The sequence below is a fragment of the Crinia signifera genome, chromosome 4, assembly GCF_055691185.1.
Source record: "Crinia signifera chromosome 4, ASM5569118v1, whole genome shotgun sequence".
NCBI classification, from domain to species: Eukaryota; Metazoa; Chordata; class Amphibia; order Anura; family Myobatrachidae; genus Crinia; species Crinia signifera.
The window spans coordinates 254,891,104-254,909,197 of record NC_139220.1 but is presented as its reverse complement, the minus strand read 5'-3'; the positions used below and the strand labels follow the sequence as shown (position 1 = coordinate 254,909,197).

The 18,094-nt window shown below is 46.1% G+C and overlaps 1 protein-coding gene across 1 annotated transcript in view; it reads left to right on the top strand.

Annotated features, from left to right (window-relative positions):
• The first annotated feature begins 1,013 nt into the window (after positions 1 to 1,013).
• Positions 1,014 to 18,094, top strand: part of LOC146075241 (protein FAM169B-like) — a 60,342-nt gene continuing 43,261 nt past the window's right edge. The window contains exons 1-2 of the mRNA XM_083184252.1: positions 1,014 to 1,064; positions 6,297 to 6,362. Coding sequence (XP_083040378.1) covers positions 6,344 to 6,362 — 19 coding nt within the window. The 5' untranslated portion in view covers positions 1,014 to 1,064; positions 6,297 to 6,343. The remainder of the gene's footprint in view (positions 1,065 to 6,296; positions 6,363 to 18,094) is intronic.

Below are 18,094 nucleotides of genomic sequence, written 5' to 3'. Positions count from 1 at the left end.
AGGGAATATAGCAGGTGGCCGTTGGGAACCCGGCTGTCAGTGTTTTGACAGTCAGGATTCCGACGTTGGGTAAATGCCTGTCAGGATCCAGACTGTCGGGACCCCGTCCGGCACCCGTTCTATACATTTCCTCACTAGCTGGGGATTGAAAGGCACTGGAGCAGCTGTCAATATTATATGAGTGCCGGGATTACAACCCTATCTATCTATCTATCTATCTATCTATCTATCTATCTATAGGTGCCGATTCTGTGGGTGCTCAAGGGGCCGAGCACCTACGGAAATTGATGAGCACCCACGGGCCCGAGTCCCGCTGCTGGGCCACCATATTAACTTGCTAATTTGCGGCTGCAGCACCCAGGGAAACAGTATGTCGGGAAGAGTGTATTCTGTCTGCGGAGTACCTGCACTGTGGGGGCATTTATGTATGTGGAACTCTGTTGCCGTAATTTGATTATTGGAGACAACTGTATTCCATAATATAAATTGGTATTATTTTGTGGCCACACCCCTTCCCCATGAAGCCACTCCTCTATATTTTTGGCTTGAGCACCTATCAGCAAAAACATAAATCGGCACCTATCTATCTATCTATCTATCTATCTATCTACCTACCTACCTACCTACCTACCTATCTATCTATCTATCTATCTATCTATCTATCTATCTATCTGTCTATATGTAATTATTATTTCCATTACTGTGTTTGGTCCCAGTTTGTAAAGTGCTACTGCATAGGCTCGGGCTATAATTTGACTTGTATAATAACACTTGATGATGCTGCAGAAGTTATTCCTGTGCAAATCATTCTGTGAGGCCCGCTGAGAAAAGTTAGAGTTAAATGGCATAACACAGGGCTGAGAACTGCAGCAGCATCGTGGTGTTGGCCTGTACAGGAACATTCTCCGCATTTTATTGAGGATTAGCAGGAGCCTATGGCAGAATGGAGCTGGGTGGGAAGGGCTGGTAGGCAGGTCAGGTCAGAGGAGGTAGGAGAGGCTTGCTACAGGAAATGATGATGGAGCTGGCATGCCTAGCAAGTCACACAGCTTCTCGAGCAGGAGGTAAAGTGCAGACTGGGGAAGATTAGAAACATTTGTATCCATAGAACAAGACACTGATCTGCATGCATCTATATGCATCCAGGCTGCACAATGAGAGCTTGCAAGAAATTATTTATACATTATACATGCTTGCCAAGGTTGTTTTTATAACCCTGCAAGCTGAGACTTGTAGTTCCACAATAGTCGGAGAGTTGCAGGTTGCCTAAGTGTGTGTCAGCACAGGTGGGAAAGTGGATTACAGTATATACTGTGCTCTACATTCTCTAGGAGCCGACACGCACTGTAGCGTTACGTTCCAGAGCTTGCTGTAATTGAGCAACTCTCTCACAGTGAAGAGGTTTGTTTACTAAGCTTTTCCGGCTGCGTGTGTGTCTGCTCCAAATGTAAAAGGGCAATACTTTTCCTAGCAGAACACTGGCCTAAATGTCTCTTCTATCACGGCTATTATAATGTGTGACCTAGCCCCATACACACTAGAAGATAAATTGAAAGATATCTTTTAGAGAGCCCGTTCTGAAAGATATCTTTTACTTTATCTTCTTGTGTGTTCACTTAATGACGTTAACTGTGTGCGCCCTCGCACATCATTAACGATCCCCTCCATTGTCCAGTGTGTCCGGACAAGGGAGATCCTCGTTAACAACGGCCATGCTCCAGCGGCAGAACGGCCATCGTTCCCCCCCCCCCCTCCCCATCATTGCTCACCTCGAAGCTGGCAGCGGCAAGTGTGTATGCACTTATACCCCGTTCTCACTGCCGCAAAAGTGCCAGGGCAAGCAGTAATTTTCCATGTCCTGTCTCAGTGTGGAAGGATCTTTGTGAACTTCCCGGGTGTTATGCCCTGGGAATTACACACAGGTTTTTTTCAGGGTGTTTCCTGGGTAATACACGAGTGTATGGCAGTGTGAACAGGCTAGACCCGGGTTTTTCTCACAAAATGCAAAAAAGCAAGTTCATTGCATTGCTCAACGCTGCTTTTTAAACAGCCAATTAAAGCTGCTCTTAGATGCCACACACTTGATGGCAGGCATACCAGGGGAAGCAGTGTGAACGGGGCAGACACAGGAATTTTTTGGGTCTAAGGTGCAGTATGAATGGGGTCTGTAGAGCTGAGATGCTCTATGCCCCGCCAAAAACATGGGAACAAAACCCCGGGATTTTGCAGGGGCAGCAATGAGAATGCAGCATAACTGATATTGATGTTTTTGGGGTGTCTGGTGTGTATGGGGCTTTAGTGACATACAGTTATTATACCCCGTTCTCACTGCCGCAAAAACGGTTTTTGCCAGGGCAAGCAGTGAGTGAAATTCCTGGGTGTTATGCCCCGGGAATTACACACAGGTTTTTTGCAGGGTTATACCTAGTAATACACGGGTGTACGGCAGTGTGAACTGGCTAGACCCGGGTTTTTCTCACAAGATGCAAAAAAGCATGCTCATTGCATTGCTCAAAGCTGCTCTTAGATTCCACACACTTGTTGGCAGGCAGACCAGGGGAAGCAGTGTGAACAGGGCAGACACGGGAATATCCGGGTCTAAGGTGCAGTATGAATGGCGTCTGTAGAGCCTGGATGATCTGTGCCCCTACTAAAACCCGGGAACAAAAACCCAGGTTTTTGCAGGGGCAGCAATGACAACGTGGTATCATGCCATGTTCACATTGCCAGTGTGAACAACATGGATTTTAGAACTGCAGCGTTGGGCCCCTTCTTAATGCTATGGCAAATTCCTAGGTGAAGCAGTTCTACCCAGTAATTTGCCTTTTAACACAGGTTTATTTGCAGTGTGAATGGGTCAACCCATGTCTGCATAGCTTGGTTGGAAAAGCAGGGTAGGAGACCCGGGAATTTCGACATGGGTTGAACCATTCACACTGCAAAAATAAAACGTGTTTAAAGGCAAATCAAATGTTAACAATGTTTTAAATCAAATTGCTCATTTTGGCCCTACTGAGCGATATATCTTTAAACACCTCCCAGTGTGTACGCTACAATCCAGTGTACACCAACTTTGTACACTCCCCCTGGATTTGAAAAATGACAGGTAGAAGTTGATTTATTTATTTATTAATAGTTTCTCATATATGGCATACATATCCTGCAGCGCTTTACAGAGAATATTTTAACATTCACATCAGTCCCTGCCCAGTGGAGCTTACAATCTTTATTCCCTACCACATCTACATGCACAAACAGACATTCTAGGGTTAATTTGTATGGAGCCAATTAGCCTACCAGTATATTTTTGGACTGTGGGAGGAAACCGGAGTACCCAGAGGAAACCCACGCAAGCACGGGGAGAATATACAAACTCCACACAGTTACAGCCATGTTGGGAATCGAACCCATGGCCTCAGTGCTGTGAGGCAGTAATACTAACCATTACACCATCCATACTGCCCCAACTGTACTGATTGGCTGGTTGTTTATCACTCTCCACTTTATCAATTTCAGAGCTTGATACATCTGGCCCAGTATCTCCCAACCCGACCTCTTCTCTCTTCACAAGATCTATGTCTCTCATCCACAATGATTACTCGCTCCCATTCCTGATTGCAGGACTTTCTTCGGGCTGCACCCACTCTGTGGAATGGTCTCCCAAGCACAATAAGACTCTCCACCAGTCTCCAAACCTACTAGCGTTCCCTGAAAACTCCCCTCTTCATGCAAATGTATCAGATTCCGGAACTGCCCACAAAGCCTTCAGAAATGTTCCTATGCAATTACTTCCCCACTGTACTGTACTGTACACGACTTTCCTCACATATTTTCTCTTTCTCCACATTCCAATCCTCCTGACCTCTGGCCAACATTGCTAGAACCTTTGTAATCTGGTGGACCATTATGCAATAGAGAAATCTTTTTGGATCAATGCCTTATTCCTTCTAGATTGTGGGCAGGGCACTCTTACCTCTATGACTTTTTGTCATTAGTATTACCCGGTTTGGTTTTATCACTGTTGTATCCATTTTAAAGAGCAACAGAATTTGCTATGCTATATTAGATCAATATAATACAAAAATTAATAAATATTAAATAGGCCCCAAGACAGGGTTGCCTATTTTTAAAGTCTCCTCTCTGGGAGAAGCTAGGGATCGCCATCTCATCGATGGTTTATGGCCGATGTTAAATACTTTTGCCATCAATGTTGGAGAACCCGATGGTTTCCCTACATCAATGGCAAAGGAGAACTGATGTTTTTTTTTTCAAGGTGCCGGGACACAGAGCATAGCTCCGCCCCAGACACCTGGAAGCACCACACCTGAGTTTTGACAGGCCCTTGGGCCATTCATTCAAAAATAATGGATGACCATTTATAGCTAAAACTATCGATGGTTAGCCATCAAATAGTTTAAAACTTTAGATGGCTGGTTGCAGTATCACCATCGTTGGAAACCATTGATGGCGACTGCAACAATCACCATCCCTAGGAGAAGCCAGAGCGGAGACTGCAATTTTGAGGAGGAGGGGCCAAATAACGGGACCTTTAGCCCTGCCCTGAAAAGCAGCGAATTGTGGAAAATTAACGCTGCCGCAGGGAGATCCAGTATTCGAGAGGGTTGCACACCTTTCCGGGGGGCTGCGAGTGGGACACTATTTTCAGGAGCCCTTCCGAGCAATCCTGTGAGGGTAGGCAACCCTGCTAGGATCAAACACAGGCAGCTGTACTTCCTCCCATGGCTCAGGGCACAGTTAGATTTCCTGTCCCAGTGTGAACATTTATAAAAAATGTGATTCATTCACAGATGTTATTTTCAAATTGACATTGCTTACTGTATAGCAAACACCAGTGCTAAAACAATACAGCAAGCAATACAATACAGCAAGCAGCAATCATGGACCATAAAGCAGTTAAAACAACTACAGATGTGTCCCAGTACATTGTTGCTGCGTATATCAGCAGACCACAATGAGTACAAGTCACAGCATCAATAACCAGCTCCCATTCATTCCATAGCGGGAGCAGACGCATAGCATTTGCCCCGCTATGCTACATGTTATCGCGACAACAACGCAAAGGTACACATATGTATGTATTATTAAAGCATTTATCGTGGTGAGCCATTAATCACCAGATTAATTAATTACATGTTAAAAAGCTAAAATTTGGAGAGCGGAAAATTGGGTGGAGATAAATCACCAGCCAATCAGCTCCTACTGTAGCTGGTACTCTTAAGGCCAGATTCAATTAGCCACAGTTAATTACTGTGGGCTGATCGATCTTGGACTATTCAAGTATAGTTCTCAACTGCCCGCAGGCTGCAATTAATAGGGATTTCTTTTCGAGCCTGGGGATGCTCAAACATCATAAATCCACGTGAAATGGATCTCGGCTGCCACAAAGCTGTTAACCTGTAGCTCTGGGAACCTATCTACGTATTCTGAGTTACTATGCATTAGTGGGTAACTTACTGCACAAGATAAAGGGTCTGGAATTGAATAGCCCCATATGGCAAAGCCCTGGACTACCAGTCTTTTTCTGGCACAGTAAATTACAGCATGTAATTGAATACAGCCCCTAATCTCAAGAATATATCTAATGGAAAAATGTATGCCAGCAACGGATGGGGGATGCCGACAGTGGGTGTCACAAGATGGCGTCTGAGCTTATTTTTCACAACTCTGTTGCAAATGAAATCACAGCTGCGTTTGCTACTGCTTGCCCCTCTGAATCAAGCCATTGAGTGATACAGTTTTTAATGTCAGTCACTTTGCCAACTTATTATTTCACTGTTTCATTTATTCCTATATACGCGGTGCACTTTAACCTGTGTCCTTGACGACATTCGACAAAAAACAGTGAAAAACCCCATATCAACCTTTTGACTGTTGACCTTGCCCATGTCGACCTAATGACCCTGTCCACCTAACCTATGTCAACCTAGACCCATGTCGACCTAACGGGGTTGACCCAATGCTTGTCGACCAACTTCTTGTAGACCTAATGATCCATACCCGCTGCGACAGGCAGCCTACATAAGGTTAGACGTACGCAGGCTGCAGCTACTGAGGGACACTACGACCGATGGTCGTGATGTTCCTCTAAACTGCGATCATATTGCTGTTGGATGCCATTGCAAATGCAGGCAGGGGCAGGTATACACCTTCTACTGCATTTGCTGTAAACAGCTTATCGTACTCAGTTTCAGCTGAATCCGGCCCATTTATATGTAGCTTTTACAGTGATTTCGAAACTGTTTTATTTTTGTTTTTTGTTTTATTAATTACTGCAGGCTTCAGATAAAGAAGCAACAGAGAAGCATCAACAATCATCATAACAATGACAGAGAAGCTAACAGGTGTGTGAAGGTCTTTTTTTATGTTATGGCAAATGCACAACACTATGGAGGAATGTGGGGCATTTCCTGAGCGTTCTAGACAGATCTCTTAGAAAATGGGCTGAAATTGCACTCTTCCTCTCTTACATACAGTAGTGACCACAAAACTGTTATTGGGGTTTTAAATGCAGGGACACCAAATAAATATATATATATATATATATATATATATATATATATATATATATATATATATATATATATATATATAAAGTAAAAGCTCATTATTCTTGAACACATGCCCACTCGTGAATCTAGTGATATTTCAAATGACAGTATATACACAAGTACAACCTGACACACTGGCCCTTCTTCAGATCTGATTGCAGTACAAATTTGTTCTCACAATTGGGCAGAACCATGTGCAATGTAGATGGGGCAGATGTAACCTGTGCAGAGAGAGTTTAATTTGGGTGGGGTGTGTTGAAACTGAACTCTAAAATTGCAGTGTAAAAATAATGCAGCCAGTATTTACCCTGCACAGAAACAAAATCCAAATCTAACTCTCTCTATACGTGTTACATCTGCCCCACCTGCAGTGTACATGGTTTTTCACACTTTGAGAACAAATTTGTACTGCAATCAGTATGAATAAGGGCCACAGTACAAAGAAGAAACCAATATTTAATTATCAGGTACATTACTTAACAAAAAAAAAGTTATCATGCTACCAAAGTAGATTACTAGCGACCTAGAGACACAGTATTGTGAATATATTACATACAGTATCATGGATGTACAGTACTGTACATCAAACAGATTTACAAAAACCTGCATGCATTTCTATGGATTTCCTTTTAGCAGTGGTGGGAGAGAGTTTTCCTGTTTCCTTTCTGCTGGTCAGCACTGATATATCTTATGTAATTTGGGCTGACACTAGTGCTGGACATTGGTGCAAATACCATCTATGGTGAAACTGAAAGTGACCATCGATGGTAGCAAAACTATGCAAAGGAGGACCATTGGTGGTTTTGCCTTCCAATGCTTATCCCTTTGCTTTTACTTACTGGCCTGTGGGCTAATCAGAACCTGGGGGGTGGGCTTTACACTGCATCAGGGGGTGGAGCTAGGCTTTGTGTCCCATTACCACATGGGTAGAGGGGAGGCTCAATAGGTAGGGAACCTTTGATTCTCAGCCATCAATGTATTAAGCCTTGGAGATCGCTAAAGTGGACAGAGAATACCAGCTAATCAGCTGCTGCCATAGTACAGGATGTGTTTGAAAAGTTACAGAAGCTGCTTAGTTGGTAGTTTATATCACAGCTACTTTATCACTCTCAAAGTCTTAGTACATCTGCCCACTAATAGTAGTGTTAAACCATCATTGGCCAACCCTAGTTGAGTCCTTATTTACTTTGCCAGTTTGTATTGTGTGATTTCCACAGTTATTGTAAGTCTGTATTTCACTGATTGCATACTCATTTTGCTTGTTGGTCTGTTTTGCCAGCCCAGCCTTAAGGCCCCCATACACTAGGGCGACTTGTCCTTAGGACAAGTCGCCCCCGACTTCCCCCTGAGCTTCCCCGGCTGCTCCCCGGGGGAGCTTGATTAGATTGGCACTTGATGTGCCATTTTTTACATGTGATAAATCGTCTCGATTTATCACATGTAAAAAACCCGGGGAGCAGGGGGGGTGGGGGGGGGGGGGGGCTAAGAGGTGGGAGCAGGGGGGCTGGGGACGCTGCGGGGGACACATCTGTGTCCCCCGCTGCTGGGGACACATCTGTGTCCCCCGCTGCTGGGGACACAGCGTCTGTGCGGCGATAAGGTAGAGGGAGCAGGGGGGGCTGGAGACGCTGCGGGGGACACGTCTGTGTCCCCCGCTGCTGGGGACAGCGTCTGTGCGGCGATAAGGTAGAGGGAGCAGGGGGGGCTGGAGACGCTGCGGGGGACACAGGCTGCATAGAGCCGGGCAGGGTGAGCCGGCCGGGAGCTGTCAGTAATGAATAAAAAAAAAAGCCCATACAATGAATGGGCAGCCTGTGATTGGCTGCTGAGCGCTCTCTCAGCCAATTGCTGACTGGCTGAGAGAGCGCTCAGCCAATCACAGGCCGCCCATTCATTGTATGGGCTTTTTTTTTATTCATTACTGACAGCTCCCGGCCGGCTCCCCCTGCCCGGCTCTATGCAGCCTGTGTCCCCCGCCCGCAGCGTCTCCAGCCCCCCCCTGCTCCCTCTACCTTATCGCCGCACAGACGCTGTCCCCAGCAGCGTGGGACACAGACGTGTCCCCCGCAGCGTCTCCAGCCCCCCCTGCTCCCTCTACCTTCTCGCCGCACAGACGCTGTCCCCAGCAGCGGGTGACACAGACGTGTCCCCCGCAGCGTCCCCAGCCCCCCCTGCTACCTCCACCGCCCCACTAGGTCCCAAGTCGGGTGGTCGGACGTGCAGCAGGTCCGACCACCCGACGCAGATCCGATGCGCACGGGACCGCGCATCGGATCTGAGGGAACATCAAAACTAGACGATTTTGGTCCGATTTCGGCCAGATCCGACTGATCTGGCTGAAATCTGACCAAAATCGGCTAGTGTATGGGGGCCTTTAGTAATTCCAAACAGGTCATCAAGATATACCAACAGGTCACATTTTCCAGACTACCTACACTTGCTGGTGCACAGCTGTAGTCAATACTAACTTTCACATTTTCAAACCTGCTGCATTCATTCCTCTCCGACACACTCTACAGATCCTCAAGTGATCTGGGAAACATGAACTGTTGGTAGATCTTGAGTACAAGTTTGGCCACCCCTGTCTTAATCCCTAATTCCTAAAGCAAAACAAGCAAAATGTCACAGTCAGATATCAACTGAATCCACATCCACATCCGTATTGCCCGTTTGCATACCTAATCCTGTTAACTCAGGGCAGGGTTGCCGACTTTTCAGCTGCCCTCTCCGGGAGAGGGCAGCCAGCTCAATCAAGAAGGGGGCGGGCCCGGCAGACATGACACCAAAGGGGGCGGATCCGTGGGCGTGACTAACCTAATTAGATTGCAAGCGGTACTCACCGCTGCCGCTCCCACTCTCCTCTCCCTGCTTCCAGTCTTTGCGGGTGTCTGCGGCGGCTGTCCTCTAAGAGGACAGCGATGCCGGGCGCTGCTGACACCTGCCCCCGGCACTTTGCGCATGCGCAGTTCAATTTTTCAGAAAGAAGGCTGAAAAACCGTGAGGATCCCGGGACCTTCCGGGGGACTGGGAGAAAGAGTTAAAATGTGGGAGACTCCCGCTAAAAGCTGGAGGGTAGGCATCTATGACTCAGGGTTGACTACATTCTGGCTGCCCTCTCTGGGAGAGGGCAGCCAGTTCAGTGAGGCGGGGGGGACGACCGTTCTGCCAAGGGAAAGGGGCGGGGTCACCATATGATGTCGTGTTCGGGGGCGCACCTAAGGCCGCTCTCACTCTCCGTGGTGCGCTGCTGCTGCGTGATGCAGACAGCGCTACCACATCACACAGAGACACCCGGCACTTTGTGACTTGCACAGTCACAGCTTATTGCTGGGCAGCTAAAAACCAGGAGGATCCGTTGACATCTCGGGAGACCGGGAGAAATACTTAAAAAGTGTGAAACTCCCGCTAAATGCGGGAGGATCAGCAACTATGTGTTATCTATTGTCTTTCATTGTTGGGCAGATAATCCCAGATACAGGGAGGGATGATGTAACACCCGAGCCCCCAGTCCACCGCACATCCTCGGCTACCGCGGAGATAATTATCACATATGCTGTAACATATGCGATAATTATAGCAAAGGACAGCTCTTGCGTTAAGAGCTGTCCTTTGCGATCTGGCCAGCGATGTGCAGCAGGTCCCGGCGGCTCCCTTCCTTACCCGCCTGGATGCTGCTGCTGCTGGGTGGCCTCTCCTTCTCCTTCCTGCACCTGGAAGAGGATTACAGTGCAGGGAGGAGGAGGTCACAGGTCCGGGCAGCACAGCTCTGTTCTGCCCGGACAAAGGTGAGGGGGGGTCGGTGCAGGGTGGCGGTGGATCGCGGTAGAAGCCCATAGGCTTTTTTTTAAGAGAATCCCAAAATGCATTAAAAACCCTGATAATGGGGTATATTCAGCATTTTTCCTTTAGAGAATCTCATCTCCCCCACAATGTTCAATATGATACTGTGGACCCTGATTAGTAACAGGATTTGCCAAAGTGATGTGACCAAGGCCAGATGTAGCAAGCTTCAAAAAGTGATAATATAGACAGTGAAAAACAGAAAGACAATCCGCTTCTAACTGTCATGTTACAGGCTGGGTTTGAAAAATTACAGGTAGGAGCAGATTGGCTGGCTGTTTATCTCTCTCCACTGTATAACTTTTTGAAGCTTGATACTGTACATCTGGCCTTAAGACAGAATTTGTCACATCACTTTGGCAAATCCTGTTACTAGTCTGGACTCTGGAGCATGTATTCGGCTAGGCCTCCATTGGGTCCCAGACCTGCAGTAAATGTGCCATCACCTGCAATTTGTTCACTCCTACTTCCTGCCATCTCCTACCATTAGGATTTGTAAAGGCATCTGTATGTTGTTGCAATTTGACATCGAAAAAAAAACAAAGAATAATAATGTTCACTACAACTGCTGGCAGCTTTAATGTGTATTTCTGTACCCTGTAGTTCTGTCAGACCTTGTACACAGGATCCATATACACAGGAGATGTAGTCTGTAATATATATTTTTATTATATAAAAGTGGTTCATGAAAATCCCATAATAAAAGAAAGTCACAATCCAAAGTGCTGCCAAAACTCACTTATTCAGTATAAGAATTGCATAGCAGGACTAAAAAACTAAATGGAAAAATGTATTCCCCATAAAATATACAGTAGTAGTAATAATAATAATAATAATAATAATAATAATTATAATAAATATCATATATAGGGGCAGATGTATTAAGCCTGGTGAAGCGACAAAATGGAAGGTAATAATGCATCAGCCAATCAGCTTATAACTGTGATTTTTCAAACATAGCTGATTGGCTGGTGTGTTATCTCCGTCTACTTTATCACCACTTTATCACCACTTTATCTCTTCACCAGGCTTAATACATTTATTTATTTACAGTTTCTTATATAGCGCAGCAGATTCCGTTGCGCTTTACAATAGTACAATACATCTGCTCAATTGTTTTCTGTTTCATATATGCTTTTCGCGGGACCGTCCAATTTTTTTGGCGACAGTCCCGCGTCCCGTGGTGGTGGGGGGCAGTTGGAAGTCCTCCTTGCCTAGCGCTGCAGAGTGGGGAATAGACGATGTGCGCATGTGTCTATTCAGAGGCAGAGGGGTTGGGGGCATGGCCAGCAGCTGACACAGCGATGGCCATGCCCATAGCGGCAGAAAACTGAGGCGTGGCCTGCGGCCTCTGCATTCCCTACCATGTCACAGACTGAATTTGAAAAATGACAGGTAGGAGCTGATTGGCTGGTGGTTTATCACTCTCCATTTTATCACTTTTCAAGGCTTAGTACATCTCGACCCAATCTGATTATAGATTTCTGATAATATCTCTTAACCATATGGATCATTTATTTTTGTTAAATCCCCCTATGATTACCTTAGGTTTTTTCAGAACAAAGATAAAAGTAGTTATTGGGGGTAGATGGTTTACTGGAATCATAAGCAGGGCCGGATTAACAATGGGCCTGATGGAGCTACAGCTCCAGGCCCACTCTCTAAATAGGCCCATTTTGTAGCTGAGGGCCAGAGCTTTCCAACGAGCCTGGCACTGCGTTGCTAGCCTCCCGGGAACCAGAGATACTGCCAGGCAAAGCTGGAACGTTTTGCCCATAGGATAACATGGAACCCGCTAATTCCAACCCCACCCGGTTCCAACGGCTGACAGTTTCCCCCTCCGGCATCACAGAAGCTTGAGGTTGATCTCAAATTGCTGGGCCTTCAATATGATACCAGGCTGGTCCATATGGGTTCATTGGTTCTAGAGATATTGCGGGTAAACCAATTTTTTTCATTTCTGAAATGTAATTTCATGGCTGTTCATGTTGTTTGAGAGCAGATTTCTCTGGAACCAAAGGGCCCAGATTCACGGGACCAAAATTATTTGAAGCCCACATGAAAACGGATCAGTTGGTTCCGAATATATAGCTGGTTGTTTAAAGGGGGGGGGGGGGGGGTGGTGGTGTTATCTCCCCCTCACACCAGAAAATGCAGGGACTAGGCTGGTATAAAAGGAGCCAGCCCGGGAATGGCCCTGCATGATCGTGGGACCATATTATTGGGTAAGTCCCTGCATTTTATGGTGTGAAAGAGGTATTATTTCAAATAGCCGGGACCTGCAGTGCTCTGAATACAGCCGGGCAGCCCCCTGTTCTCTGCCCAGCTGTCCTTTCTGCCCAGCGGCGGCTGTCCCCCAGTTACTGCGAGCATGTATTCCCCTTTGGTAATGAGCATGTAATCCCACATGGCAATGAGCATGGAACCCCTGGCAATGAGCATGGAACCCCTGGCAATGAGCATGTAGGTAAGCAGCACTTATGTAGCATAATTTTTAATAGGCATTATGGTGTTTGGCATAATACGTAATGGACATTATGGTGTGTGGCTTTAACATGTAATGGGCATTATGGTGTAAATTTTTAGTGCGCGCCGAAGGCGCGCAATGCCCCAGTGCTTCATTGCTCAATTTGTTTTGTATAGTGTTTATTTTGGGTCAATCCATGTGGCAAAATGTGAATTTTGCCTTAATCTGTGTGACATAACATGAATTATGACTCAATCCATGTGCCATAGTGTGAATTTTGGCTCAGTCTGTGAATTTTGGCTCATTCCATGTGGCACATTGTGTAAGAGGCAAGTACAGTATAAGGGGGTTACTATTGTGTTGCATGATTTGTATAAGGGGTATATGGTGTGGTAAACAGAGGTGAACACATAAAAGGTGCTGAGATGTTGTCTACCACGTTTCAGCTTTCAGTATTTTTTTTATGACTGGAGTGCCGCCTCACCCCACAAGTATCTTAGGGAATCGGCATCCTGCAGGTGCACCTTTGGAGGGCACTCGCCAATATATCTCCCTGCATTTTTCCTATGCCAGCCCCCTGCCTTTTCCAGGCATATATAATTCGTTGAAAGTATTTAGACAAATAGAGACACACCCATGAGCAGACCACCCAACCAGAACACTGGTCACACCCCCTACATTATTAGGTGCTGGCCATAACCCCTATCATTGCGCATAATAGGCCCTTGATAATTTTCAGCTCCAGGCCCATTTAGACCTTAATCTGGCTCTGATCATAAGCGTTTATAAGTATATCCACTATTTATGTATAAATAAAATAAAAAAGCCTTAATGCTCATCGAAAGGGATGTCACTCCCAAAAAATGATGTGTGTATATTATCTACTGTATCTACCCACTGATCAGCCATAACATTATAACCAATGATACAGTAGTTGAAGTCTCTCAATACAAAGACACCTCACAAGGGGTAACATATATTCGGCAGTAATATGGAGAAGAATAAACTACAGAAAAAGGTAAAGCTTTTTATGATAGAACGTTGTGTAACTGCAGACTGATCATAATGGCCATGCTGACCCCCGGTAACCACAAAACTGACGTACAATAGGCACGTGGTGAGCACCCGATATGGAACATGAAGTAATAAAAGAAGGTGGCATAGACTGATATTTGCTTTGACGTCATGTGGGCATCTGGGAAGAGGTCGCACGAGAATGCACTACGGACAGAAAGCCAGAAGAAAGGCAGTGTGATGCTCTAGACCAGGGGTTCCCAAACTATTTCTAATCATGGAACCCTAGAGTCACGGGTGGATTTAGGGGTGAGGGTGCCTCTAGGCACAAAAATAGTTCCCCCCCTCCCCCACCCTAATTCTATTATTTGTATTGATTATAAGCCCGCATTTGATAGATAGGCAATTTTATGTATTAATAAAAAAGCCACTAACTGTGACATTTTTTTTTATTATTATGTATACATATTTACTAAGTAGGACAGTTTACTGGGGCATTGGGGCAGATGTATTAAAGCTTAACAAGAGATAAATGCAAGGGTGATAAGGAGATTTAAATGTCCAGCCAATCAGCTCCTTACTGACTTTTTTGTTTTTCAAACACAGCCTGTAACATGGCAGTTAGCAGGTGATTGGCTCGACATTTATCTCTCCTTATCACCCTTGCATTTATCTCTTGTCAAAGCTTAATACATCTGCCCCATTATCTGCATGTCCTATCCACTTACACTCTATTCAAGATGGAATATGGTACGGTACAGTGAATATTTTGCAGTTACTGGTACATTTCAGGATGATAGTACTAACACAAGCATCCAAGTGCCATCCCCAAACATGTGCCGCCTGTGCTGAAAGGGAAGTTCGGCTTTGCCTAGAGTATCACACATTTTTTGTGGCACCTCTAAAGTTTCTTATTGAGTAATTTAGAAAAGAAAAAAAATTAAATGAAGTGAGTTGTGTTTATATGTCATCCTTAGGTTCAGTTATGAGGTGAGTGACAGGATTCACTTCTGTTTGTCCATATATGTTATAATTGTAAGCCACAGCACTGGTTTTGCCTATTACACTGACTATAAATAATTTGAATTGGTCTTGGACAATCAACCAAGGGCACCTCTGCAAGTGCTCCGCGGCACCTCAGGGTGCCACGGCACAAAGTTTGGGAACCACTGGAGTGTTCTTCAGGCAAGCCAAGGGTTCTAGCATTCGTGTGAATGTTACTTAACATGTGCCACCTACCTAAACATTAGGTTGTTGGCACATGCCAGAGCTGTTTTGGCAGCACAAGGGAGACCTACATCGTACAAGGCAGGTGTATTTGTATCTATATGGATATGACTGAATGACTGGTTGAGAGATATATATATATATATATATATATATTTATATTGCTGGGTAAATGCTCTGGGGGGGTGGGGGCTGTATTTACTACTGGGGGGGAGTGGGGACTCTGTAGAATGGCTGTGTTGGCTATATGTACTACTGGGGGAGAGGGGCTGTAGGTACTACTGGGGGGAGTGGGGGATGTATGTAGTACTTGGGGCAGTACGGGCTGTGTATAATGGGGAGTGGGGGCTGTATGTACTACTAGGGGGAAGTGGGGGCTGTATATAATGGGGAGTGGTGGCTGTGTCTACTGGGGGCTGTTTATAATAGGAGCGGGGGCTGTGCATACCGTAATAGGAATGAGGGCTGTGTTTTATGGGAGTAGGGCTGTTTATAATGAATGGGGAGTGTGGGCTGTGTGTACTGGGGGGAGTGAGGACTGTGTATAATTGGAGTGGGGGTTGTGTATACTTTATTATTATTATTTATTTACAGTTTCTTCTATAGTGCAGCATATTCTGTTGCACTTTACAACTGGAAACAACAGTGATAAAACAAACTAGGTAGTAACAGATCGATATAGAGGTAGGAGGGCCCGGGTGCCAGATGACGCTCCAACAATGAGGATCCCGACAGTCAGTATCCTGATGTCAGGATCCCGACTGCCGGTGCTCCGACAAGGAGGATCCCGACTCACAGGGGCTATTCTCCCTTGTGGGGGGTCCACTACCCCATAGAGGGAGAATAGAAACTGTGGCGAGCATAGCGAGCCACGGGGCCCACAGCGCAGTGAGCCCATAATGGGCTTCTTTGTGCTCGCCCCCCCCAGTCGGGATCCCAATGTCGAGATACTGACTGTCGGGATCCCCACTTTCTGAGCCTCATACTACACCCAGAGGGCCCTGCTTGCAAGCTTACAAACTACAGGAGGGCTACATAAGGATAGGATTCCATAGCATGACAGTCAGGAGCACCCTAGGCAACGGGGGGGGGGGGCAGCAGCACTGTAGTCCCATGCTTCCCCTGCCATTGGCACACCCTGCTAACAGCGCTGCCGCCAACCACAGTCCCATTATCCACCCATGAGCAATGATGGTGCAGTCCCATTTCACCAACCACCAGCTGCTCCGCCACAGTAATATGCTCACGTTGCTGCCGCCGCCTGTCTCATTCTCCCCATCAGCATTGGCAAACGGAAGACCCTGAGCTGCCGGTGCTAGTGAGCAGAAGACCCATCGACCATTGATTCAAGTACACAGCGCTGCCTAACAGAAGAGCATGGGACTACTGTGCTGCTGCCTGCGTCACTACATTTAATAAATCAGGCCCAGATTGTTCCAGAGTTTTTTTCTGCCACTGCAGGACACACCCCTTAGTGGCAATAGGTACACCCATAGGGAGAGTTAGATATGCGCTCTGGGTGGAGTATGACACACCCTTTCATCTGCGCAGCACATTCTACTAGCAGCTAAAATCTCCCTAAAACTAGTTTTCAAAAGTAGGCAAGTATGCCTTCACTACAGTGACCTCTGTTCTTGAAAATGCTAGGAGATCAACAGCTGAATACTGATACCTCCCTGTCTGGCAGCAGCAATGATTCCACAGTCACATAAGTCACCTTTCTTCCCTATTCTGCAGTCTGATCTGAACAACAACTGAACCTCATGACCATGTTTGTTTGTTTTTTGTACTGAATTGCGGTCACATGATGGATGACTAAATACTGTACATCATTTTACAGGTGTTTCTAATAAAGAGACCACTGAATATGTTTGTCCATATAAAATATCATATATTGCACAACATACCAGCAGTTCATAACTTTGTGCAGCTACAGTATGCAGTATGGATCATAAACCGAGAATACAGGATTTTAAAATACATGGCAGAATATTTTTTTGTGCAACACATAAATGTGGGCATTTATCTATGAAAATGACCCTTAGGGGCTATTGATGTAAAGTATACAGGGGCGTAGCGAGGGTGGAGCCGGCGAAGCACGAGCTCCGGGCACCGAGAATTCACAGGGCCTCAGAGCCCTGCACCACAAAAGGCATCTGTCCCGCCCGCCCTGTGTGCCACCTGTAGATGCATGTGGTGCATCTTGGTCTTTGTAGTCCACAAGTATTGACATCACTTCCGGTCACACAGCTTGCTGGGCAGTCAGTGTTAGCCGGAGCTGGAATAAAGACGCACCTGATTCAAGCTGCACAGGTGTCCGTGAGTTTCTTGATACACACACATCTACATGGTGTCAGAAGCGGGATCAACATGGCACATGGGCTGAGGAAGATTGACCCGTTGGTTTTCGACAAACACCTCGCTGACAACTGGCTCAGATTCAAAAGGGAATGGCACGTGTACTGCATCACGGGCTAAGTTTGAGGAAATCTGCATGCCGGTAAAGAACGTCATAATGGACAGACATATCTTTAATAGCACAAATCAAAAGGGCGACGATACAGTGCAATCATAAGCCTCCACACTAAAACTACTGGCAAAGAAGTGCAACTTTGGGACACTCACAGATGAACTCATCCGTGACAGAATTGTGTGTGGCATTAGGAATGACAAGGTATGTGCACAGCTGCTAAGGGAAAAGGGCCTCACGCTAGAAACCGCCATAAGCATATGCATGCTCCATGAGCAGGCAGAAAAGGGCACAAGGGAGTTAAACTGAAGTATATGTCATGGCGGCCACCGCACCCCTCTCACCCTCATGTGGGAACTGCGCAGCACAGCTCCCTCCAGGCAAACAGAACTGCCGCGCATATGATAAACGCTGCAATGCATGTGGCAAATGGAACCACTTCGCCAGGTGCTGTCGCTCTAAAGACCAGACGCCCACAAAGCAGCAGTCTGAGCCCCGATACAGCCG